General features: G+C 39.6%; 1 protein-coding gene across 1 annotated transcript in view; it reads left to right on the forward strand.

The window, feature by feature from the left end:
* The first annotated feature begins 231 nt into the window (after positions 1 to 231).
* The window catches only part of LOC106607837 (AT-rich interactive domain-containing protein 5B), an 84,107-nt gene continuing 56,629 nt past the window's right edge, over positions 232 to 27,709 (forward strand). Inside the window, exons 1-3 of the mRNA XM_014205248.3 lie at positions 232 to 362; positions 638 to 892; positions 9,408 to 9,642. Coding sequence (XP_014060723.2) covers positions 342 to 362; positions 638 to 892; positions 9,408 to 9,642 — 511 coding nt within the window. The 5' untranslated portion in view covers positions 232 to 341. The remainder of the gene's footprint in view (positions 363 to 637; positions 893 to 9,407; positions 9,643 to 27,709) is intronic.

The following is a 27,709-nucleotide window of genomic DNA, read 5'->3' on the forward strand; positions in this document are numbered from 1 at the left end:
CGGACTGATGCACAGTGTTAATTCCATAGTTATATTTGTCGAATTCCATGAATTCAATGATAGTAATAGGCATATGTGGTTTTCCTAAGTGAATACGGACGATTGTATTGGTACACGATTATCTACTGTGGAGTTGTATTAGTTTAACTGATGCACAGCAACAAAAGCCATGCAGTTTTTTTTTATTTGGGAGGAACTCAATATTTTTTACAAGTGTTCTATATTGACAACAAACTGTTTTTGAACTTAAAAAATATAGGGTCCTTACAGGACCTTCGGCAATCCATTCAATCCAACAAGTTTGGAGAGCGTGTTGAGTTTAATCAATTCAGAACGTCGAGATGGAGCCCAACTCACCGAAGGTAACGTACTAACATAATCATACACCAACATATTCTACTTTCGCATAATATTAACAATTTGGAGACAGCTCATTTACAATACTTGTATGTTTTATTGTTTTTACATATTACATATATAGTTACATGGTTCTAAATCAGTCAGGTGTTATTAGTGCGTTATTTAAGGTTTTGGCAAGCCATAGTTATTGCGCATGTCGTGCTATTTTATCGGTTTCCTCATTTATTGAATATGAATAAGTCATTAATTAAGTTGTTTATTGCTATTTTCTCCACAGTGGGTAGGCTCTTCTTGCGGTTTACACGGACCATATATATTCTACAAGGCGTTTAAATTTCACCGGGACGGTAAACCAAGAATTCTGTCCCTCGGAGACTTTTTCTTCGTGAGATGTAAGCCTGGGGATCCGATTTGCATAGCGGAGCTACAGCTGTTGTGGGAGGAAAGGACTACTAAGCAACTTTTATCAAGCTCAAAACTTTATTTCTTACCCGAAGATACTCCCTCGGGAAGGACAGTTTACCATGGAGAGGTAATAACCTATTTTGCTCTCACGACGTGCCTTATGCACCCAAATGAATAACAGCGTATAGACTAACAAATATTCTGTGTTGATAAATCAATGTGGCATTTTCTGCATTCTTTGGTCATTAATTGTATAATATGCGCATGCATTATGTGATTCCCACATTGATCCATCACAAACGGCATGTGTCTATTACTGTGTTATTGTCTACTTAGCCTATTTGTTCATTGTGTCGACTGCTGAATGTGCAGTTCAATCTTATCCAGCTGTGCGTAATAACTCTCGTGCGGGGATAATTGTATTAGGGGAAGAAAACCCCCTATAGCCTACGAATCCAGCGTTTGTCATTTTATTTCATGATGGGTGACATATAGGAGGAAATTGCGAAATGGTAAAGCATGAGATCATAACTCCTACATTCAACAACAGTCTTTCATCATAGCATATGAATGGTTGCTGAATAAGCGCACACGACCTATTGAAAACGAGTGCTAACATGTCTAACTACTTAATCATTTTCAAAATGTCAATGAAATCATTCGCATTCCTAACGATATGATATTGTTGTCAGATCAAATGTACTGCCCTCTTACCCGAGGATCAGGACATGTCGAAATGCCAAAGCATTACAAAAGGACACTTACTGTAGTCCGATATGTTGGCATTAGCAATATGATTAACTGAGGCATTTTGCTAAGTGGCCAAATATGACGCCTGTATCACATTTCATAAGCGCGTGGCAGAGAGCGAAAAAGCTTGGGTTAGTTTTGTATATGCTTTTCTTGTGCGGTATATAAAACAATCACATATTTTCTATATGCCACTGTAACCTACCCAAATACTCTATTCGACACAACATCAAGTTGAAATATTTTTCGATCACTTGATTTTATGGTCACATGAAATATGCCTGCAGTTGCCATTAGGGAGGACAAAGCCTGGTTTGTATTTGATTAGCAATGCAAACATAACCATCTTTTCCTTTGCTGATGGTAAGCATTCTTTCCTCTTGAGTAATACAGTAGCTATCACATTTCCTTTTCATGAGAAAGGTATTTATAGTGGATGTTGCTATGAATAAATGTAACTTAATCCTTTTTTCTTCTTTACTCAACCAGGATCATCCAAATCCTTCATTTGCATTATCCTTTAGTTAACACAATGTAATGACTTTGTAATTACATTGAGTGCATGCACAGTCCATCATTTAGAAACACACTTCTGCAATAAGGACAAGTCAGCCCCACCCCTTGAGAAGCCTGATTTGCATTGGAAAGCGGTAACATCCACATGATTGGATATCTGGACAATATTATTTGACTCCTTCCAGGATCAAACGACAGAGTGACTCTAGAGTGTTGGTAGTGGTAAATGGATAGTTATAGCCTACAGCACAGCTGAAGTAGAGTATGACATAACATATAATGATATCTAAAACTGTGATGTTGATGCCAAAATCATGACCCCATTAAATGTGATTTTAAACTTGACCCTCAAAGCAAATTGCTCTACTTAGATTACATTGGACATTTACTCAAACAGGTAAACTGGCTGCAGTTATTACTAGTCAGTTAATTATATTTATGCAAATCTGCATAGCCTGAGACAGCTTTCAATTTCCAAGATTTACTTCGTAGTTATAGCCTCTGACTAATAGGTATGTCTAAGACTACATATCTACAGCACAAATGTACACATGTCATGAGTACAATAAGTGTTTTCCTCAGTGTGATAAAAGGAGGTTATAAATCTCTCTGGATATCGCTTCTTGAGTTCAATGCTCAACGCATTATGTCATTTCCCCTCTGGCTCGGGTATTTGTATGCTCTTCGCCCCTCCCAGTGTAGGCAGGGACAAGAGAAACCCATGTCCTACTGTGCTCATTTTGCGTTCGCTGACAACCCCTCTACTCCACTAGCTAAAAAATGCCTGCATGCTAATGTGAAAAGGCATTATGTTGTGTGGCACACCCATTGTGAATATCATACAACCTCTATTTGTCACTCTGCATTCTGTGGTCTGAGAACCGCCTATTGCAAAACAGTCACATGCGTTAAACTACTTATTGAGTGACACAGTATTAGGTATTGCCCTCAACGCCCCCCTCCGGTACATGTTGGCTCAATGCACTGTCTTTATTTGGCTCATGTTTCAAGAGAGCTGTTTTAGATAACACTTACAGCTACAACCGCCAAAGTGCTGCTACAGCTAATTGCTTAGGCCTTATCTTTGCAGTACTCTAGGTACCCTTCGTGGAAATGGAAAATTGGCAAGTAGTGTGGTATTTTTGCATCATAAGCTAATAATTTGTTATTATCTTGGATGTCACTGCTTCTCCACTCTATTACTATAAATGACAAAGCAGTGAGGTAGGAAAGCAGTGACTGCAGCAGTTTTATTGATTGCAGTAGAAATAAATGGTGGAATCTGTCCAGAATCAGCTTTGGTTCAAGGCAAAAATCCATACTGGTTGTGTTTGAGTGCTTGGGACATGTTTGTAGGGAAATCAGATGATATATTGTTTATTTGCTTTTTCTCAGATTTTCCTGGAGGGAGTATGTTTGCAAAAGTAATTTTCCAGTTATGTTATCTGGTGGTCCAGATATTCAAACAGTAACTCAATAGAAGGTGTTATGACAACTTACACTACATGACCAAAAGTATGTGGACATCTGCACGTCGAAAATCTCATTCCAATATCAATGGGTATTAATATGGATTTGGTCCCCCCTTTGCTGCTATAACAGCCTCCACTCTTCTGGGAATGCTTTCCACTTGATGATGGAACATTGCAGCGGGAACTTGCTTCCGTTAAGCCACAAGAGCATTAGTGAGGTCAGGCGCTGATGTTGGGCGATTAGGCCTGTCTCGTAGTCTGCGTTCCAATTCATCCCAAAGGTGTTTGATAGTGTTGAGGTCAGGTCTCTGTGCAGGCCAATCAAGTTCTTCCACACCGATCTCAACAAACCATTTCTGTATGTACCTCGCTTTGTGCACGGGGGTATTGTCATGATGAAACAGGAAAGGGCCTTCCCCAAACTGTTGCCACAAAGTTGGAAGCACAGAATCGTCTAAAATGTAATTGTATGCTGTAGCGTTAAGATTTCCCTTCACTGGAACTAAGGGGCCTAGCCCGAACCATGAAAAACGGCCCCAGACCATTATTCCTCCTCCACCAAACTTTACAGTTGGCACTATGCATTGGGGCGGGTAGCGTACTCCTGGCATCCACCAAACCCAGATTCGTCCGCCAGATTGCCAGATGGTGCAGCGTGATTCATCACTCCAGAGAACACGTTTCCACTGCTCCAGAGTTCAATGGCGGCAAGCTTTACACCACTCCAGTCAACACTTGGCATTGTGCATGTGATCTTAGGCTTGTGTGCAGCTACTCGGCCATGGAAACCCATTTCATGAAGCTCCCAACGAACAGTTGTTGTGCTGACGTTGCTTTCAGAGGCAGTTTGGAACTCGGTAGTCAGTGTTACAACCTAGGACTGACCATTTTTACACACTACTCACTTCAGCAGTCCCGTTCTATGAGCTTGTGTGGCCTACCACTTCGTGGCTGAGCTGTTATTGCTCCTAGACATTTCCACTTCACAATAACAGCACTTAAGGTTGACTGGGGAAGCTCTAGCAGGGCAGACATTTGACAAACTGACTTGTTGGAAAGGTGGCATCCTATGACAGTGCTACATTGAAGGTCAATGAGATCTTCATTAAGGCCATTCTACTGCATAAATGTTTGTCTATGGAGATTGCATGGCTGTGTGCTTGATTTTATACACCTGTCAGCAACAGGTGTGGCTGAAATACATTTACATTTTAGTCATTTAGCAGACGCTCCTATCCAGAGCGACTTACAGTAGTGAATGCATACATTTCATACATTTTCTTTCCCGTACTGGTCCCCCGTGGGAATCGAACCCACAACCCTGGCGTTGCAAACACCATGCTCTACCAACTGAGCCACACGGGACCACAAATCGCCTAATCCAATAATTTGAAGGGGTTTCCACATACTTTTGTATATATAGTGTATGTGAGATGCTTACTGTTTAGTGAGCATGACACCAAATCACCCTATTCATTCAACAATGGCAGGAATTTGAGGCAGAGGGGGAGGGAGGAGCCATTAAGTCTGAACGTTGCCCTCAAGTGAATTCCTTTTGCATTCTAAAATACATGTAAATTATTATCTTGTTTTATGGCATTACTGGTGGTAATTTAAAATGTAATTTAAACTGGATGTCATGCACTTCAAAGACAAAAACACATCATTTTGGTTTATGTTATTTCCATCCACATAAATTAGTTTTTTATATTCTGCTATTCTTTGATATACTGTATGTAAGGATGTGTTATAACAGTGACTTTTCCCTCCACACATGAGAAATTGGTGGTATTTGGATTGGTTCACACCTTGTCATTGACAAACCACTAACATCAAACATTTCCCATAATGCATGACTCTAAGCCCCAAGCTATTGTGGATCATTATAACCTTAGAGGACTGAAACCACAGATGAGATGTTTGAATGTGCTTAGCATAATTTCATTCTTTAGTGAATGCTCATAGCACTGCTTCAACCTGATATGATTTAGTCTTTGATTACACACCCCACAGTCAAACTAAGTCAGATAGTATTCAGTACTGTGTGTTTTAAGTATTTTTGAAATGACACACTGTACAAAACAACATGGTAGCTGCTTATAGTTTATAGCATATCTGATCGCCAATATCTTGCAGGCATATAGATTGCAGGCATAAAACAACTATTTAACCCAGTTCCATTTTAAAACAGTCTCAGTAGAATATATTAGCCCCTTAGCATCTCCTGGCCTCTTTTTTTTTTAGATAGTTGAGTTTGTTTTGAGACACTGTAGCCAAGGTCAGTGCTGAGGAGGAAAGATAATGAACTCATATTGCATTTCACTCCCTCAGCCGAGCGCACCATGGAGCATTGTTCATGTCACCATGCCCATTACTCAATTACTAATCTCCTTTTGGCCCAAGGAATTCCTGGGTTGACCCCCTGAGCCACCAGACTGAAACCTTCTCAGCATGACAGGGGCTGTCTGTGGGACTCTTGACTCTTAACTGAAAGACCTGTCCAACCAATGTACCACTTTGCCCTACAATGGTGACATTAAGGAATGTCCCTTACAGTTCAAAAACGGTGGTGTTCTTTTTATGGAATGATATGGATATGGATATGGATTTTATGCAATTATTGTGTAGTAGCATTAATTGTTGAATTTTAACAGTCATAAAAGCACACTGTTTCTCTGTAGTCAATAGGGCCTTTAACGCTACTTTAGATTGCTTTGAGATTGCTCTTTAGAGCTAGTCTTCCTAACATTACATATAGACATCCCTTGTGACCTTTGCTTCATGTCAATGCATCTGGAGCTTCAAGCACATCTGAAACTGGCTAATGACTCATTATCACCTAATTTATATCCTGTATCATTTATTAGTAGTCCTGGGAACGTTAATTGCTCTTACACAGTTGACATTCCATACATGTCATATAAGCGCTCATATATTATTTGTTTTAAAGTTTTAAAAAAAGGGGTCATATCCAGTATGTCCTGCAGGGGTTAAAGTAGATTACATTTCTTACAGGCATTTAAAAAAATATATCCTACTACAAAAATGATAGGGTAGCCTTCTCTGCTGACACTGACAAACAGATCAATAAAAACCGATAGGCTACTAAGATAGGCTACTGTTCGCTCAATTAAGTTATGAATTTTGATAACTAATAGACAGTCTTTTCATTGTCATCTCTTTACAGCAATAGCCATATGCTTTCTCTGCTTTTCACTGACAGTCGCAACTCAACAAGGATCTATTTAGTATTTGCAGCGTGCGCTGCCCATATTGTCGGCCCTTCTAACTGTAGGCTATGCAATTTTTTTGGAAGCAAACGATCCTCTATGGCCAAATCATGCATTCTGGTGTAGTAGCCTATTTTGAATTTTATTTATTTATGTATAGACAGGGGTAAGCTAATTAGGCTATAGAATTTTGGCACTTACATTTACTTTAGAGAAAGTTTAGCTTCCCCTAGCCTTATGGACTTGCTGCCTATGCCTTTTAATGTGGCATAAACACAACCAGTCATTATATTTTCAACTGATTATCAAACTATCACTTAAGAAATGTGCTCCGGTAGGCTACCTGGGCACATTCGTTCACTCAGAAAATAATTTCAACATCCAAACCCCAACAGTGCACCCGCAATTTGATGATTGGAAAGAGACATCAGTTACAAAACACCATGTGTATTGTAATGCCATTCTGCGATTAACATTAGGCCTACATTAGGCCTGAATTGATGCATCGACTGTTGTCCATGCACGCCTCGGTCTCGGCCACTCATCTCCACCTTGACAAAATGTGTTCTTCTCAAACCACAACGCAATTTGGAGCGTATACCACCCAATTTCCAGTCAATTCGCACATTTTTCATGTGGCTGACATGCAGTAATGTTAAATTAAGGTGTAATAGCCTATCGTTTTTTGGGCATGTTTTATTAATTGTGATAGGCTCACGTTTACCGGTACGGCGTACCTCCACTATTTCTTTTGCCGTGACTCTGTAACAGACCGTATTGCCATTCTTTCACTCTCGATGTCCTATATTAGTAATCATGAACCTTTTGTAATAAATCACATTGTAATATTATTGCTCCATAAACATCTATGGTTCTTGTAAGCCTATTGTATCGTATGATAAAGAGCATGAAATGATATAGCAGCAACTTCTTGTGAATTGTTTTATTTGAAGTGTCACTTCTTTCCATTGGTAGCCTCACGAGACCTCTGACCTATATATGCAGCTTGGTAGTTTTATCTTCCAGTTCCTTCCACTATCAGTACCTTAACTCTTTATGGTAACTCAATGTGGATGTTTTACTGCATTTGAATGTGTGGTCTGTTCATTAACTAACTCATGTCACTCAAGTAAATCAAGTTACAAAATAGGATAGTTGGTTACATGCTGGCACCCACACCTGTCACATAAAATGAAATGATGTTAGAGAATACTTTCTGTGAGGAAAACTATAAAGTATGTTATGAATACACTCACTCAAAATACATAATCCATTGTGAAATCTTCTGAGTGACGTAGTATCAAATATAATATATCCCTTATAATTTGCCGGTTTAGTATGTTTACGTAGGCAATTGCTTCAAAGCACAGTAAGAATACCAGAGGATTTTTGGCTGCTGGCATCACTGCTTAACAATTTCAGCTATCTGCTGTTGATTGTTACTAAAATGGAGGTCTATGTTATGGAAATGTGTACCTAAAAAAAAAAGAGTCTTCCTTGCGTCACGCCAGCACGCAAACAGTTTCAACCACCAACCAACCACCACTTGACAGCTCATTATAGGAGTGAAAAAAGCGAATGTCTTATGTTTCCGTTTACTGAGAAGACACTGCTATAGGAAGCTAACCATTACAGCTTTTCTTATTTACAGATTTGTTTTTGATTATCTCAGTTTTGTTAGCAGTGGAACGAGGATTATGCAAATTTACTCTGTATGAAGAGTAGTAAAGGCACTGTACAGATGTAGGATTTTAATTTGACACCCTGTTGCAGGAAATGCAAACTGGTAGTGTGTTTGAGGTTTAAAAAGGCTTCTTAAGTTTGTAATTTCCACTTTAAAATTTTAGACTTGATTTGCCCTAACAAATAATGTATCGACCCCTACATAAATTAGAATCCACACAATAATTCTAATTTCCTGTTGCTGCAGGATTATGTTCCTGCTGTGAGAAAGTGGTCAAATTAAAAGATCCTGTGTGTGTGTGTGTGTGTGTGTGTGTGTGTGTGTGTGTGTGTGTGTGTGTGTGTGTGTGTGTGTGTGTGTGTGTGTGTGTGTGTGTGTGTGTGTGTGTGTGTGAATGCTTAAAGGTAGCTTCAAGGGAAAGGTGTACAGACAGATGCAAGGTAAGCGTTAAAAAGTGTGTTTCTCCAGATGGACACATCTGTCCTCCAGATTCCGCAGCTTAATAACAATCTCGTACCACTCCGGCCCGATAACAAGCACAACAGCGCCCATTACTCCTCAAAATGAAACCACATTTCAACATTTCTATGTTACAATTTTTTCATTGCAATTCCTCAAAAGGGAAAGATTGAAAAAGCTATTTTAGTTTGCCTCAAAGGGTTGAAACAACCTGGAAAACAACTTGTTCAAGGGTGGTAGACTCTAGAATTTTACATTTAAACAAAAGGTTGTTTAGAAAAGTTCACCCTAGTTACCATTACAAGCTATGACCCCATCTCTAATAGTAACTATTATATTAGTCTTAAGGTGGTGTTAGGAGTTGACATATCCATGGTAGTTATTTTACTCCTGACCTCACACTCCCTGCCCTCGCACCTCTGATTCATAAGGGTTGGGTTAAATGCGGAAGACACATTTCGGTTGAATGCATTCAGTTGTGCAACTGACTAGGTATCCCCTTTCCCTTTCCTTCTCTTGTCTCTCTTATAGCATGAGGTCATTGCTGTGTCAGAGAAGGTGATTGTTCGGTTGGAGGACCTGGTGAAGTGGACAATCCCAGAGTTTTCGGAATGGTCCCACGGGCTGCGGGCAGCGCCTCTGAAGCCCTCTGTCCTGAGGGAGCTGGGCACCAACGGACACAGAGAGGCCCTCCACAGATACAGGGAGAGCACCTTCACCAGCGGCCTCAACTTCAGAGACATCCAAAGGGAGAGGTCTCAACTGGGTGAGGACAGCAGCTTTCCTGTCTTTCAAGCTATTTTGTTTGGCTGTCGATCTGTAGTTTGAACAAGCACTAGAATTCTGAGTTATGATTGAAATAATTTATACATGGAATTATAACTGTGTAATTATAAACCTCTTATAGATAGTAGTAGTCCCGTGTGGCTCAATTGGTAGAGCATGGTGTTTGCAACGCCAGGGTTGTGGGTTCGATTCCCACGGGGGACCAGTACGGAGAAGAAAAAAAAAGAAAAAAAAAATGTATGAAATGTATGCATTCACTACTGTAAGTCGCTTTGGATAAGAGCGTCTGCTAAATTACTAAAATAAATGACTAGGCTTTGTATAAATAGTTACCAGTTTGGATTACACATCACTGTAAGAGCCACACATGCACAATAATACATGTATGACCAATTCAAAATGGTTTCATTATGCATTTATTTTTGCTCCTGTTACATAATTGTACAGTTATAATTGCATGTACATTCTGTATAATTGCCTCAGACCTCTGACATCCTTAATTTGTATCATTGATGTCATTGAGGTATTTGATAGCTGCATTGTAGCAGTGGCGAAACGTGGCTATTGGACCTAGGTCTTCAGTGGGGGAAAATAATCTTCCAACACGTTGTACCAATATAGCAACAGTTAATGCGCCCAACTGAATCAAACAGGCCTAAGGCTGAGCCATGCTTCGGGATGCCACTCACACAGAGGCAGCACCCGCATGGACAATGCTACCAGCAACAACAACCAAACTGGTAGCCTAATGCCATCACTGTCACACTATCATCAAAAGAGAAAACAGTGACACGTAAAAGGATGTGAGATTAAACAGGTTTGTGATGCTGAAAGGACAGTGACTGTAATATGCAGCACGCACCATGGAGTGTTTCCCAGTTGATATGTACAACTATTACTTCCCATTGTAAACACCTTTTTCACGTTCAGCACACAAAATCTAAAGTTTAAATGCAACAATGTTTAAATGCAACAATGTTTCACACAAAGTTGTTTTCAAAGAGAGCTAACAACAGCAAGCGAGCTTTAACCTTTATTTAACTAGGCAAGTCAGTTAAGAACAAATTCTTATTTACAATGACGGTCTACACCGGCCAAACCTGCACGACGCTGGGCCAATTGTGCACCGTCCTATGGGACTCCCAATCACGGCCAGTTGTAATACAGCCTGGAATCAAACCAGGGTGTCTGTAGTGACGTCTCTAGCACTGAGATGCAGTGCCTTAGACTGCTGCGCCACTCAGGAGCCCTCCACTTACCAGATGACAATAATTTGAAACTTAACATCTTGTTGAAAGTTAATTTTTGCCACGTCCTGACAATATAAAGCTTTTATGTTCTATGGAAGAGTAGGTCAGGGCGTGACAGGGGGTTTTGTCTAGTTTAAATTTTCTATGTTGTGTGCTTCTAGTTTCTGTTTTTCTATGTGGTTTTTTTGGGGGGGGTGATCTCCAATTAGAGGCAGCTGGTCATCGTTGTCTCTAATTGGGGATCATATTTAAATTGTTGTTTTTCCCACTAGGTTTTGTGGGAGATTATGTTGAGGTAGTGTATGTTTCACCTCTTCGTCACGGTTTGTTATTTTGTTTAGTAGTTTATTTGTATGTCTTGCATAGTTTCACAGTTATATTAAAATGTGGAACGATACACACGCTGCGCCTTGGTCTCCTTCATCATACGACAAACGTGACAATTTTGAAAAGGGCAAAGCTAACAAATTAGCAACAACGTCCTCTTCGATAACACCTGCCGCAGCCGCTGCACACTAGCCTACAACAAAAGCTAGCTAGTTAGATCGTGCTTGCTATTGCGCAATGACCTGTCGGCAAAGGGTTCTTCAAAGGGCTCTCCTGCGAGGTCAGCCGAAGAACCCTTTTAGGTTCTAGATAGCTAATTTTTTACTAAGAGTGTAGCTTCTGAGGTCCCAGCCAATGGCTGACTTAGATAGCTAGATTTATCTCCCCAGAGACTGCCGAAGAAAAATCCTGATTAGGTATTTTTTTCTTTTCAGTGTTAATAATCCTTTCTTTTCCAACACAAACTGAAGATATGAAAATGATTCTATAATTTCAGCCAGTAGTTTTGAAAGTCGTACTCACGAGCCAAAACAGGTCCCTGTTTTTTGTACACTCATCCAATTGTGTACTACGTCATCCACTTCGTATGATATGTTACATTCTGCAAAAAAATGTAATGTATATATATCTATTTTTTGCAATTCGTATGATATGTTACTATACCAATTTGTACAATATGTTACGATTTTGTTGTGCCTTTTCCACTGAAGACCCCTGTCATCCAGTATACATGTTAAAAATGACAGATTTTGTGATTGATAAGCGCCTGAATTGGAACGCATTGGCTGTAGAGTAACATGCTACACATGTCAGAGCGCAGGTTCTCCATTTCACAGCGCTGTATTCGTGTTGACAGCTGTTATAAACTTGAGCGCCGCGCGACTTGAATATTCCCCATTCCTCCCTCTAATTGGCTACTTTTGCACATTTGCTGTTGTCTGAGTAATGGAAATGCTGTAAATCGAGACGAGTCTTTGTTCTGAAAGATGAGACGTTGATGATTACAATAAATACCGCTTTGATGTCATACAAGCAAGCCAAACACATGTGCACTTCACATTTCCATATTTGAAAACTCATGTCATTTACAGTATCAACTATATACAGTTGAAGTCGGAAGTTTACATACACTTAGGTTGGAGTCATTAAAACTCGTTTTTCAACCACTCCACAAATTTCTTGTCAACAAACTATAGTTTTGGCAAGTCGGTTAGGACATCTACTTTGTTCATGACACAAGTAATTTTTCCAACAATTGTTTACAGACAGATTATTTAACTTATAATTCACTGTATCACAATTCCAGTGGGTCAGAAGTTTACATACACTAAGTTGACGTTGCCTTTAAACAGCTTGGAAAATTCCAGAAAATGATGTCATGGCTTTTGGAGGTGTACCTGTGGATGTATTTCAAGGCCTACCTTCAAACTCAGTGCCTCTTTGCTTGACATCATGGGAAAATCAAAATAAATCAGCCAAGACCTCAGAAAAAACATTGGAGATCTCCACAAGTCTAGTTCATCCTTGGGAGCAATTTCCAAACGCCTAAAGGTTTTGACCACGTTCATCTGTACAACCAATAGTACGCAAGTATAAACACCATGGGACCACGCAGCCGTCATAACGCTCAGGAAGGAGATGTGTTCTGTCTCCTAGAGATGATTGTACTTTGGTGCGAAAAGTGCAAATCAATCCCAGAACAACAGCAAAGGACCTTGTGAAGATGCTGGAGGAAACAGGTACAAAAGTATCTATATCCAAAGTAAAACGAGTCCTATATCGACATAACCTGAAAGGCCGCTCAGCAAGGAAGAGGCCACTGCTCCAAAACCGAGATAAAAAAAGGCAGACTACGGTTTGCAACTGCACATGGGGACAAAGACCGTACTTTTTGTAGAAATGTCCTCTGATCTGATGAAACAAAAATTGTTTGGCCATAATGACCATCGTTATGTTTGGAGGAAAAAGGGGGATGCTTGCAAGCCGAAGAACACCATCCCAACCATGAAGCACGGGGGTGTCAGCATCATGTTGTGGGGGTGCTTTGCAGCAGGAGGGACTTCATGAGGATGGAAAATGATGTGGATATATTGAAGCAACATCTCAAGATATCAGTCAGGAAGTTAAAGCTAGGTCGCAAATGGGTTTTTCAAATGGACATTGACCCCAAGCATACATCCAAAGTTGTGGCAAAATGGCTTAAGGACAACAAAGTCAAGGTATTGGAGGGGCCATCACAAAGCCCTGACCTCAATCTTATCGAAAATTTGTGGGCAGAACTGAAAAAGCGTGTGCGAGCAAGGAGGCCTACAAACCTGCCTCAGTTACACCAGCTCTGTCAGGAGGAATGGGCCAAATTTCACCAAACTTATTGTGGGAAGCTTGTGGAAGTCTAGCCGAAACATTTGACCCAAGTTAAACAATTCTAAGGCAATGCTACCAAATACTAATTGAGTGTATGTAAACTTCTGACCCACTGGGAATGTGATGAAATAAATAAAAGCTGAAATAAATCATTCTCTCTACTTTTATTCTGACATTTCACATTCTTAAAATAAAGTGGTGATCCTACCTGACCTAAGACAGGGCATTTTGACTAGGATTAAATGTCAGGAATTGTGAAAAACTGAGTTTAAATGTATTTGGCTAAGGTGTATGTAAACTTCCGACTTCAACTGTATAGCCTGAGTTGTCTTGAACAGAAGGAGCCTATGTTTGTCGTATTGTGATGAAATTTTGTTGCGGAACACATACTTCAATGCAGTCATGACTCCATTTTATGCGCACCAAAATTAGTCTGTTTGTCTGAAGTGCCTTGTGAATGCCTCACACTGTAAAATCATATTTTATGATTTAGCTAGCCATGTTGGCAATAGAATAAGCTTTCGAATGATGACCACCTTACCCAGATTGTGATTTATAATATTTTTTGATTGATGGTGGGGGCTGTGTTTCAAACAAAAAACTACATGTGTGCTTGCCTCAGTTCCTCAACGGAAAAGCTAGGAGAGCTCAAAAAAGCACCTTATAGTTGAAGGCTCTTTCCTTGAGTCATAAAAGTGCATTGAAATTATTTAGGAACTGTGCACAGTTTGGAGAGGTCCATGGCCAGTTTGGAGAGGTGTGTGGCCAGTTTGGAGAGGTGCGTGGCCAGTTTGGAGAGGTGCGTGGCCAGTTTGGAGAGGTGCGTGGCCAGTTTGGAGAGGTGCGTGGCCAGTTTGGAGAGGTGCGTGGCCTAACTGAGACATCAGTTAGACCTTTCATTCAAACCCTATTCTTATTATGTTACTGAATGTATCCAGACTATTTTCAGATTTGATTATTGACAAATGCTGTGAAAGGTAGACTAAATGTCAAATGCACATAAAATCAACAGTGTAATGTTTGGATTCAGTTGTGTGTCAGTTGAACTGTTGTGTCCTCACTTTTTGGTCTGATAAAGTGTTCTCTTTCAATTGCTACCATGGTCATGCATATGCTTTTTATAGTTATTTTAGAAACATTTCAAACTATCCATATAGGCCAATTTCCATGAGTGTAAGGGTTTGAATTATTTTATTTTATTTTGTATTTTACTCCCTTTTTTTCTCCCAAATTGGGATCAAACCCAGGTCTGTAGTGACACCTCAAGCACAGCGATGCAGTTCCATAGTCCCCTGTGCCACTCGGGAGGCCAGTGTAAGGGGTTTTAATTAAGATCCCGGACTGCATCTTTAAATCAGAACATCATTAAAATATGATTGAAAAGATTAAATAAAAAAGGACAATTATTTCATAAATCCTTAGGCCTTCTCTTAAGGCATAGAAGGCCCTCATGGTTCAACACTGCTCATTGTGGTATTTTACTGCTGCATTGAACAGAACATGAATCACAAGATATAAAGGAGGCTGATGAGTCATGCTAATCCTTGCAGATATTAAATATTTGCTGGTTTATTTAAACAGAAGAAATGTGAAGGACTTTGAGTATATTTTAGTTTTTACCCCTTCAGATGAAGTAGCATAATTGTCATAGAATGTTAGTGACACATTCCACATTCTCTAACTCCAATTTCATGTTTTTCTATTTAGTTTTTTCTTTTAATTCGTAGTTAACAGAGTCCTTTCTGTCTTCATATAAAAATCTCCTATTGACGTCAATACAAGTAGAAGGTCTTGTCACACATAGTTGTATCAATTTGGGATTTCTAGAGATACTGCTGTAATGTTTTGCAAAAAATTATTTTTCCACTACCAAAAACATTTGACTAGAGAATAACTGAAAGAAGGTACAACATAGACAAAGAAAATTGAGAAAAAGCCCTTCAGAATGGGCTATTGATGGGTGGTATTGTTTTGGGTGTTGTATATGATGCATATATCCTCCAGTAGCTGGAGAGCTTGCTTGTTTTTTCATTTGAGTGTTACATTGCCCTTGAATACACTCTATATCATTACATTTTCATACAGAAAGTGGATTGGAGAATCAATAATGGCCGCTTTGTCATTCTACTACATGAGGAATCAATAGTGTGTGTGTGTGTGTGTGTGTGTGTGTGTGTGTGTGTGTGTGTGTGTGAGTGTGTGTGTGCGTGTGCGCCAGTGCTTCTCTATATGTGCGTTTGTGGTGATTATGTAATAGGAATAGCAGAAAATATCAGAGGGACAAAAAAAGCTGTATCGATTTTTCTGATGTCAGTCTCGTCACCTTCTAATATTGTCTGTGTCTGTGTGATGCTAATGAGCGATGTAGCCATTAATGACTCCATCAGGCTGTGTAAATGCACTTGTCCCTCCAGTGGAGTCTCTCACTGGCTGCCAGCTGAATGTGCCGGGTCAGCAGAACTCCCCTGGCAGGGCACCAGCAGCCCTAGCCCTGTGGCATGTGTTCCCTCGCTTGCCTGCCGTTGGCTCTCTAACGATAAGAGAGGAATCATTCAACAAAGGCACGCTATTCCAGTGAGCTGCAGTTTGGCTGTGATGAGCTGATGATTGAAATTAAATATGAATCAACAAGAGATATTGCATGCTTTCCTCGAGTGTCCTGCCACTAGCAAAGTAGGTTTTGTAAAAGCTTCTGAATCATTATTTGATTTTAGATATTTGGGGGAAATTATTATTTATAACTCATTGAGTTTCTTATTGTTGGATAGAGCTTTCGTGCTTTATCAGTTCTATTCATAACATGGATGATCTACAGTATATATCAGGGCCATTTATTCATTGAAAGAACAGGATACTGACAGAGATTGCATGGAAATCAATTGTGCGCTAAATAGTAATACACTGTTCTATTGTTCGAGGGAAACATTTTGTATGCTAGTGCATCCAAATATTTCCTGGCAGACAGTCAATGAGAAGTGCAGTGCATGGAAAGCTTAAATAATGCTCTCTACAAATGTGTCATGAATAGCAGAATCACAGTGCTATTGTTTATGTGAATTATATGATGTGATATTATAGCAACTAAGCTATGTGCTCTGATCACAAAGGATAGGAAAACCGAGATCTCCACTGTAATTAATTTCAAAAACAGTGCCCTTGCCTTGCCTGCTAGCTAGAGCGCCACATCGACCACAGTGATTTTTTTTACAGCGTGAAGCGAGAGTGGAGATGGCTATTATAATTCAAGTGCCGACTTGAGGAAGAATTAACTGTTTTCAAGGCTCTCCACATACTAAATGGTCGGGGTTAAGAGCAAAATTACACTTATCTGGACTTGCAGGTGTAAAGAGAGCAATTCCACCATGCAGCCTTAGCAGGGAAAGTTTACATCGATCCCCAAGAGAACTGTCCCAATTTTGGGCCTGTCAAAATTGGTTTCTTCTTGTTCTATTCCAGTGGACTGGACAGGAGACGGATAGATGTGTAATACAGTGAGGAATAAAGAGATTGTACAAATATAATCTGGTGTTGAACGGACTACCTGTGTTCTATTTGACAAATATGTAATTTCTGGGGAAGATATAGGAGAACCCTCAATGTGTTGTTACAAGAATAATATGATATGGGATCTCTACCATACAGGACATCTGGTAAAAGATATATGGCTTAAGATGTTTATTTTAATATATATTTTTCACTTCAAGCTTTTTACATGCAGTATATTACTGTGACATCAGTATCTGCATCTAGCCATCTACTGTATGTTCCAACAATTAAGAAAAGCCCCGATGTTGAGGAAGGAAATGAGGGTTGAGAGAGTGAGAGAGAGAGAGAGAGAGAGAGAGCGAGCGAGAAGAAAGAGCAAGAAGAAAGAGAGAACATGTGTGGATCATTTGGGTCATGATTCATTCTTCACAACTGCAGCTCTTTCACCCAGAAAGACTTGTGCTGTGACATGATGACATGAATTGTGCAAGGTCACATTTTTTACTCTTTCTCTAGCCCCCTCTCTTCTCACCTAGCTGGAGGTCGATGATTAAATTATTTACATGAAGAACATTCAACCATGCTGCTTTCTAGTTAACAACATGTACATTCCTATTTGAATGAAAATGGTATGTTTCACAGGTGCTCCATATAAATATAATTAATCCAGTGCATAAAGCATTATACATTATTTATAACTGTCCAGATGCTGCCACTGGCAATCTTCAGAAAATGTTTCAGTTTAAATATTTTGAATTGATACAGCCTATAGATTATAACCTTCGCATTATCTTTCAGAGAGAGCTCAGCGGAATGATAAGAGAATAGAAACCAGATTTCTTTCTCTAGCTTGAATTATCCCAGTAATAAACATATGATTGTAGTTTATGTAGCTTTTCTATTATACTGTGGGAGGAAACAGATGATGACACATATATTGTGATCCTATAGACAATGGCATGGATTTGAAATCAAAGAATGTCTTGTTGTAAAGCATATTCTTCATTCAACTGTGTGTTAATCAGATAGATGCCATACGCTCCCTTTGTCATTTTCTCTCCCTATGCAATTTCCTCAAACTAATTCTTGAACTATCCTAAGCTTTGAAGTAATTCAATGGAGTGTTCTATTGATTGTGTGACTCTGATAGCAGTGGGTTTTGGTTTATGGGCATGTCCTTTTCATTATTTTCAAACCTGTTGGAGAGAGAATCACAAGCTGTTTTTCGCTCACTGATCTGCTCATATCATTAATTCCCTTATGACTGAAGTTTGGCCGGAAGCCAAATAATTCTAAATCTGTAAGCAGTAAATTGTGTGGCGGGGTGGAAAAATCTATTAGATGTGGGGAGCGTTTGAGCATGCCTGGAATTTGAATGGGCCAGAAAAACACGTTCTAGCAGGCATGTGCTTTGTAATCAAATTTGGATTCCGTTGGCAAAACCAGTTTATTCATTTCATTTTCTTTCAAAATGTCAGATAATGTTTGTAATTTCAAGCTGTTTTTCACCTGTGTGCTTCAGGGGGTGAGAGGCTTTTCTGGTGGACTGTTAAACAATGGGAACCCAGGGGTGATCTCACAGAGGAAATGAAGGGTTTTGTCTGTCCATTAACCAGCTCTGAAACAACATATCTGTTATTGATGTGACCTCTCCTATAACATGAAAGCCATCCCAAACAGCTAGACACATAGAGGGAGCATTACTCCACTCAAAGATTCCCTAATCAAGTTATCTTTATTGGATTCGTTTCATTACAGTTGAGCAGAAAAAGACAGGATAAATAGACGTCAACATGCACACATGCATGCACAGACACGATACACAGACACACGCATACACAGAACCAAACACACACACACACACACACTTTTCTTAAAGCCATCATAGTGACATTATTAATTTCAACTTGAGGGCATTCACTTTGTTTGCGAATATACAATGTGGCTTTTATTATATAGGCTGCTAAGGCTCGTAGAGTCAGTATGCCTTGCCCTTTAGTTTTTATTGCCAGCCCATCATCCCACCATAATATCATTGAATATTTCATGAGAACATATATTAGTCTATCTTCGTTATGAATGCATTTCATGCTGCTCCAGTTGCAGTCTTTTTGTGCAGATTACAGTTACACGCTGGAATTCAATCAGAACTGCACTGCGAGAAACCCACACTGCAAAAACAGCTTTGCCATTCATATTCACTGCACAGGAACAAAGTCATTTTTGTCAGTGGGGGGTTGTTAGTGCTGTCAAACTCAGGGTCAATGATTGCCTTCCCACTGACATTGTTTAAGAAAAGTTTCAGTATTTGTAAATCATATTGAATAATGTGGATATTTAAAGGTGGACTCAGCGAAATGACGTTGCCACAAGCAGCACCACAGATATTCCGATGAGCGAGATGCAAGATTCCGCTCTCACACAGTCACACACATTATCTGCGCATGTGCATGGGTTCCCTTCATGTTGTTAGAGCGTGGTAGGTACAGGACCAAAACAGCTAAGAAGTTTAGCCTTGCGTTCAATGCTCTTAGTTGTTGCGGAAATTGACCCACTATTCTGTTTACTTTGTGCACCTGCGTCATATCGCTGAGTCTACCTTTAAAATGTTACGGTTAGTTTACCCATACGAAGTGTTACGTTTGGGAAGTACCTTTAGACAGTATGAGCAATGTTTTGTTGTTTCTAAAAAGTGTGATACTTCTCACAGGTAGAACAAAGAAAGACATAGGGCTAGTTCATAGACTTAATAATTCATAGACTCTTTTTTCCATCGTGTTGTCCTGGGAGTTATTTCATTTCCATCTTCTATGTGTCGGCCACTTGTTAAGATCAGTTTTATTCATTAGCCCTGTTACTCCACCATTTATCCCAGTTATTGTTGTGAAAACGAATTAAAAAGGAGAGTGAACAGTTTCTTTTAGGCATACATCATGGATTTTTGGAGGCACTTTATGCCAATCTTATTTTTACACAACAATATTATTTTTGCACAACAATATGAATATTTCTATATGTAACTGTTCAAGGTTTTACATTTTGGGGACAAAAAACAACATTGTTTCATCAATATGGCACTAATATCATTATTCCGTTATTAGAAATAAATGTTCCAGTAGTTGTTCTTACATTCATCCATGTAAATTGTTCATTGTACTGGATGTAATTATTTAATTAGTTCCAGTTGGCTTAGCCTATCTACTGTTTATTTTAAGCTTCCCTGTACAGATCTGCTAATATGAGAGTTTCTTACATAATGACAGGAATTCACAATGGGCTCTGTTGAGTGACAGCCCCCACCCCCTCTTCTCTCATTATAGTCCGTAGAATAGGAAACATGCATGTCCTCAATAGTCTGTAGTTTACTCCCCTTTCTTTCTGTCTTTAACTGAAATATTAAGTCATGTTCTTTTTTATACTCTGTATGCCCTCAGTGATCTACCATGATTTTTCAATTGGGGGGGGGCTTTGAGGAAATATACACAGCAAGTTTCATCAGGAATGACATGTAATTCCCTCTGACCCAATTTCAAATCTTGGCTCAAATGGGAACTCTGTGTCCCATTAAAGTTATATTTAAAGGAATACTCTCATCAATTATATTCTAGAATGCACGGAAAATGTATAGGCCATGAACTCATTCATGATCGTTATGATCCAAGATTACAGCTGCTCAATTGAGTTTGTGTCGAACAATGCCGCATGACAAATGCAAAGGCCGGCCCATCAGAAGAGATTGTATATCGTCACCTGGGAGAAAACCCCTTTAAACTTACAGTACCAGTCAAAAGTTAGGACACACCTACTCATTCAAGGGTTTTTCTTTATTTTTACAATTTTCTACATTGTAGAATAATAGGGAAGACATCAAAACTATGAAAGAACACATATGGAATCATGTAGTAACCAAAAAAGTGTTAACCTGTTAGGGCTAGGGGGCAGCATTGACACGGCTGGATAAAAAACATACCCGATTTAATCTGGTTACCACTCCTACCCAGTAACTAGAATATGCATATACTTATTACATATGGATAGAAAACACCCTAAATTTTCTAAAACTGTTTGAATGGTGTCTGTGAGTATAACAGAACTCAAATGGCAGGTCAAAACCTGAGAGATTCCTTTACAGGAAGTGGCCTGTCTGACCATTTGTTGAACTTCTTTTCCATCTCTATCATTTACTAAGGATCTCTGCTCTAACGTGACACTTCCCACGTCTTCCATAGGCTCTCAGAGCCCGGGAAAAAACAGAATGTCGTCATTCCAGCCCCAGGCTGAAACACATTATCGCCTTTCTCAAGTGGCCGATCAAGAGACACTGGCTTATGCGCGTGACCCCGACCGCCCCCGCCTTTGGGATTTTTTCCTCTGTTTGCCGAAAAGGAGATTCCCTGTCGGAATATTATCGCTTTTCTACGAGAAAAATTTCGTAAAAATTGATTTTAAACAGCGGTTGACATGCTTCGAAGTACGGTAATGGAATACTTAGAATGTTATTGTCACGAATTGCGCCATGCGCGTGACACTTCTTTACTATTTCGGATAGTGTCTGGAACGCACGAACAAAACACCGCTATTCGGATATAACGATGGATTATTTTGGACCAAACCAACATTTGTTATTGAAGTAGCAGTCCTGGGTGTGTATTCTGACGAAGACAACAAAAGGTAATGAAACTTTTATAATAGTAAATATGATTATGGTGAGTGCTAAACTTGCCGGGTGTCTAAATAGCGAGCCCGTGATGCCTGGGCTATGTACTTAGAATATTGCAAAATGTGCTTTCACCAAAAAGCTATTTTAAAATCGGACATATCGAGTGCATAGAGGAGGTCTGTATCTATAATTCTTAAAATAATTGTTATGCTTTTTGTGAACGTTTATCGTGAGTAATTTAGTAAAATGTTAGCGAATTCCCCGGAAGTTTGCGGGGGGTATGCTAGTTCTGAACGTCACATGCTAATGTAAAAAGCTGGTTTTTGATATAAATATGAACTTGATTGAACAAAACATGCATGTATTGTATAACATAATGTCCTAGGGTTGTCATCTGATGAAGATCATCAAAGGTTAGTGCTGCATTTAGCTGTCTTCTGGGTTTTGGTGACATTATATGCTGGCTTGAAAAATGGGTGTCTGATTATTTCTGGCTTGGTACTCTGCTGACATAATCTAATGTTTTGCTTTCGTTGTAAAGCCTTTTTGAAATCGGACAGTGTGGTTAGATTAACGAGAGTCTTGTCTTTAAATGGCTGTAAAATAGTCATATGTTTGAGAAATTGAAGTAATAGGATTTTTAAGGTTTTGAAAATCGCGCCACAGGATAGCAGTGGCTGTTACGTAGGTGGGACGAATTCGTCCCGCCTAGCCTAGAGAGGTTAAACAAATCAAAATATGTTTTATATTTGAGATTCTTCAAAGTAGCCACCCTTTGCCTTGATGACAGCATTGCACACTCTTGGCATTCTCTCAACCAGCTTGATGAGGTAGTCATTTCAGTTAACAGACGTGCCTTGTTAAAAGTTAATTTGTGGAATTTCTTTCCTTCTTAATGCATTTGAGCCAATCAGTTGTGTTGTGACAAGGTAGGGGTGGTATACAGAAGATAGCCCTATTTGGTAAAAGACCAAGTCCATATTATGGTTAGAACATCTCAAATAAGCAAAAAGAAACAACAATCCATCATTACTTTAAGACATGAAGGTCAGTCAATCCGGAAAATTTCGAGAACTTTAAAGTTTCTTCAAGTGCAGTTGCAAAAACCATCAAGCCCTATGATGCAACTGGCTCTCATGAGGACCGCCACAGGAAAGGAAGACCCAGAGTTACCTCTGCTGCAGAGGATAAGTTAATTTAGAGTTACCAGCCTTAGAAATTGCTGGGTCAGCTGTACGCCGCCCTATGGGACTCCCGATCACTGCTGGTTGTGATACAGCCTGGGATCGAACCAGGGTCTGTAGTGACGCCTCTATCACTGAGATGTAGTGCCTTAGTCCGCTGTACCACTCGGGAGACTGTTTGGAGTATGTGTGGTTCCCACCGTGAAGCATGGAGGAGGAGGTGTAATGGTGCTTTGCTGGTGACACGGTCAGTGATTTATTTAGAATTCAAGGCACACTTAACCAGCATGGCTACCACAGTATTCTGCAGCGATATGCCATCCCATCTGGTTTGCGCTTAGTGGGACTATCATTTGTTTTTCAACTGGACAATGACCCAACACACCTCCAGGCTGTGTAAGGGCTATTTGATCAAGAAGGAGAGTGATGGAGTGCTGCATCAGATGACCTGGCCTCCACAATCACCTGACCTCAACCCAATTGAGATGGTTTGGGATGAGTTGGACTGCAGAGTGAAGGAAAAGCAGCCAACAAGTGCTCAGCATATGTGGGAACTCCTTCAAGACTGTTGGAAAAGCATTCCAGGTGAAGCTGATTGGGAGAATTCCAAGAGTGTGCAAAGCTGTCAAAGGCGAAGGGTGGCTACTTTGAAGAATATAAAATATATTTTTATTTGTTTTAACACTTTTTTGGTTACTACATGATTCCGTATGTGTTATTTCATAGTTTTGATGTCTTCACTATTATTCTACAATATAGAAAATAGTAAAATAAAGAAAAACCCTTGAATGAGTAGGTGTGTCCAAACTTTTGTCTGGTACTGTAGAAGTAGTGGAATTAAATGCCTCTGATTTTCCCTGGCCTTCTTTTCATCCTTAGAACCAGTCATTTACACTGATAATCTCCTTTGGGTATGGTTTTCATATAACAGCCTGGCCACTGTTAATAATTTGTGAATGAGGAGTAGTGCTATACTGCAGTATCTGGATTCGGAAAGGCAAACAGAGCCATTAATCTCACTGGATGAATAAAACAAAGACCAAGGTACGCTGTTGGGGCCTGTTTACCACGGACAAAAGATATTGACTGTCAGTTCGGTAAAATCTCTGTTTCTGCTTGTCTAAGTCAACTTTCTTGTTCCTAACAATAATACCTTTCTGGTATAGGCAATTATGGGTCTTATGTTTGGAGTATGGTTGTGGTGATGCAGGGTTGGAGCTATAATTTGGTTTAGGAGGCATAAAACCTCTGGAACATTGGGATGCTGCCTTATTTGTAATAGCCATAGTCTTTGATAGTCAAAGGAACCAATTTGGCGCAAGGAGCTCTGAATAATTTCATCATGTATTACAGAGCCTATTAAATGCAAACTTTTCAATCTAGCAATCAATAACGCAGACAGCTTACACTGGCCCCATGCCAACGACATTAGAGCTGCTAGCGCTTGTTGCTAGGGAGCAGAGCCCGCTTAGGGGAAGGAATGTTTAATGTAATAGAATCACATAAATCAACAAAGGGAAAGTGCTGCGTTCTTTTTCTAAACCATTTTGAAATAGGAGTATGTTTTTTTAAATGTCGTTTATTGCAACAAAAAAATGATGTGAACTGTGAGAACATCTGGAACCAAATTAAGAACAGTGTGTAGAGTAATTGTGCAGTTTTTTTCTTCTGTATGCATATAGCTGGCCTGAATTCTTGCGCAGCACACTTGAATAAATGGAGGTGAAAATTATATAAATGTTTATTTTTGTCTCAGGAGGACACCCTCCCCCTCTCCACTCCTTAAAAAATCTAGAACAGAAAGAGGCACTTTAGTGCTGTTAGATAATTAAGAACAGGAACCAACTTGCAGAGAGAGCAGCCCTCTGCTGCCCTTCATACCATTTCAATAGAACATTTCCTCTGGGTGTTTGTGGCCTTTTGTGAGAATACCATTCGCTTTGAAGGCTTTACGGACATGCCTTGTGAATATAACAGGGACTAATAGTTCTCTTAGGGCTGATCTAAACCGGGCCATTTTTTGATGCAGCTGATATTATTGGTTGTTGTGAAGAGGCGAGTCAATACTTGAGTGTAATGTAGCAGTGGTGATTGGAGCCCATTGAATCATGGTGGATACATTATGCGTCATGAATATGAAGGGGTTTTGATTTTTTTTCCCCCCTTAGGGAGGACAAGCTAGTCGTTACTGAAATATGATTGTCTTTTTGCATTCCATCCAATATTTATTACTGGCAGATGCTGTGCTTTTTTGGTTCAATAAAAACAAACAGCTTGAGAGCCAGCATGCATATAGCTCTCTGTGTCGTCCTTTATATGAAAAGTGTATATGCTGCAGGAAAGAGAGTAGGATGAATCCGTTATGTGTTATACATTATGAAAGAAGTCTTTGGTAAATGGAAACAAGGCAACCTCTGAAATCAATACAGAGCTGAACAGCAAAAAGGTAGTGGATGGAGAGAGAATACAAAATAGTCTCCTTCTCCAGTTTCCCTCGTTTATTCCCTCTACTTTGAAAAGCTTTACATGTTGTTTTGATATCTGTGGGGTACCTACTGTAAGAACAGATATCAAAGTGACGTTATTGGCTCATACATTTATTACCTCTCTCAAACCCTATCACATTAAGCTTCAGTAAATTCCTTGGCTGGTTAGATAATGTGGACATTTTGACAACAGCAAATTTCAGCTGAGTGAGTGATTTAGGACTTAGCGACTGACAGATTGTATGAGAATGATGTATGTCCGCATTTTTGCCCCAGTGAACAGAACTTCAGTCACAGTCTTTTGAAAGATCTTGTCAGTTCTTTTGCCTGGTGTAATGATTTTAAGCTTGTTTGAAATGTAAGCCATACAGTTTACAAAAGCAATTTGGTTAATACATTGGGTTTTTCCTAGCATAAAATCGTTTTTTGGAGTCTGTGTTTGAAAATGCATGTTCCTTTACTCTTCACCATGCAATCTCAATGGAAGGAAACCCACAAGTAGGTTTGAAAGGGTTGTTATCAATGACCGGAGAAGTGAAAAGCAAAAATGCGCTCATTGCCTATGGTTGTTCAGAGTAATGGTGATGCAGGAAGCAGCGGTATTATAAATAGTAGGCCTGTATCCCAGATTCATCGACCTTGTCCTTGAGTTACCTTGTAATTGAGTTCTGCACTTAGATTGCTTATGGAGGCACTATAATCCATCTACTGTATAGTTACAGTTGAATTGCATATTGTGTAATACACTCTTATATGTCCTCGGTTATGAGTAGTAATCACCTGTCTTGAATGGTTTTGATTACAACCTGTCACATTGTGTTTATGCTGATGATACAGACACTGTGTTGTGTTTATTAGTTTTGAGATGGCTTGACGATGCATAAAAATAAATAACTATCTGTTACATGGTAGTTTAATCATCATAGAAGTGCCTCTAGGTCCTACACAAAAGCTTCTTGTCAAAAACCAGCTGCTTTAGTCGAAAGTAGTAAAAACAGAGAGAGATCAATTACATAATGTCCTTTCTCTCCGGATTTTAACTCTCTAGTGACAGAGCTAAGGCCCCAGCCAATTAAAATTATTATGTAAAGATAACAATGTCCTTTATTTGGAAAGGTCAGACTTTACGAACAAAGGGACATAAAGTGTGTATACCATTATGCACACGCACTTTCTCTCTCTCTCACACACACACACACACACACACACACACACACACCACACACACACACACATACACACACACACACTCGCACTTTCATGCACACACAGGTACTTAGTGCTACTATACAGTAAATGCCCCATGGCTTCTTCCCCAGCAAGTTGAATCTAATCAAGAGAATGCTGGGAGGGCCCTCAGGAGATTGCCAGGTTCCAGGGTTGGCTAGTTCAAATAAAATCCTTGACATTTGGATAAAAACCAAGTGCCACCAAGCAGTAATTGCATGCGACCACAGAAACACACATCTGTGGTGTGTGTGTTTGAGGAGGGGGCTTTCATCCCCTCCCTTTTGAAGAATTAGTCATGTGTAGTTAACTGGCTCGGTTGTCTGTGAAGGGTGGCTCTATTGGACTATGGTACCAAGTAGGGCTGGGCTGCAAATGAATGGTGTCAAATAGAGGTGTGCCACCTGACCCTGTACGATAGAAATACTCATTTTTGTAGAACTATTCAGATCATATTTCATATCGATGATTATCATCGACAATCATGATATTAATTATTATCCATATCACCCAAAACCTAGTACATGTACAGTACCTCATATAAAAATCCCCATTGTTATGTTATGGAATGTTTGAGTAGGTGCTACTACAGAATGCCTGCATTCAACACCTCATTATGCATAACACCTCCGGCTGGATATGTGCCAAGTAATGCTACCCAGGGATTGTTCAACAAATTCTAATAGCTAAATATTCGGTCTATACTGTATGCAGAGTGAAAGAGAGAGAACAAGAGAAATAGGGAGGGAGAAGGGAGGGTGAATGAGGGAGTGTTCCATTTCTTTATGATTTATCTTTCCCTTGCCCTGGTCTAGCAGTTTTGCCAACTCAACCTTGCATTTCTGTAGATGTGTTGCAATGCATACATGGTGGATTTTAATGCTTATATGGGCCAAGTGGTATATTTTATTATTTCATGTCTAACAGTACACGGTTTGGGCTCAATACTAGTATATTTCACCACCATAAAGTATATGTTTTTTTCCTGTCATATATTGCATGATATACATAGCCATATCAGCTGGTAGATTTTGATGGATTGTCTGTGGTTTTCTCTAAGAAG

The sequence above is a fragment of the Salmo salar genome, chromosome 01 (genome assembly GCF_965601325.2).
Source record: "Salmo salar chromosome 01, fSalSal1, whole genome shotgun sequence".
Classification (NCBI taxonomy): domain Eukaryota; kingdom Metazoa; phylum Chordata; class Actinopteri; order Salmoniformes; family Salmonidae; genus Salmo; species Salmo salar.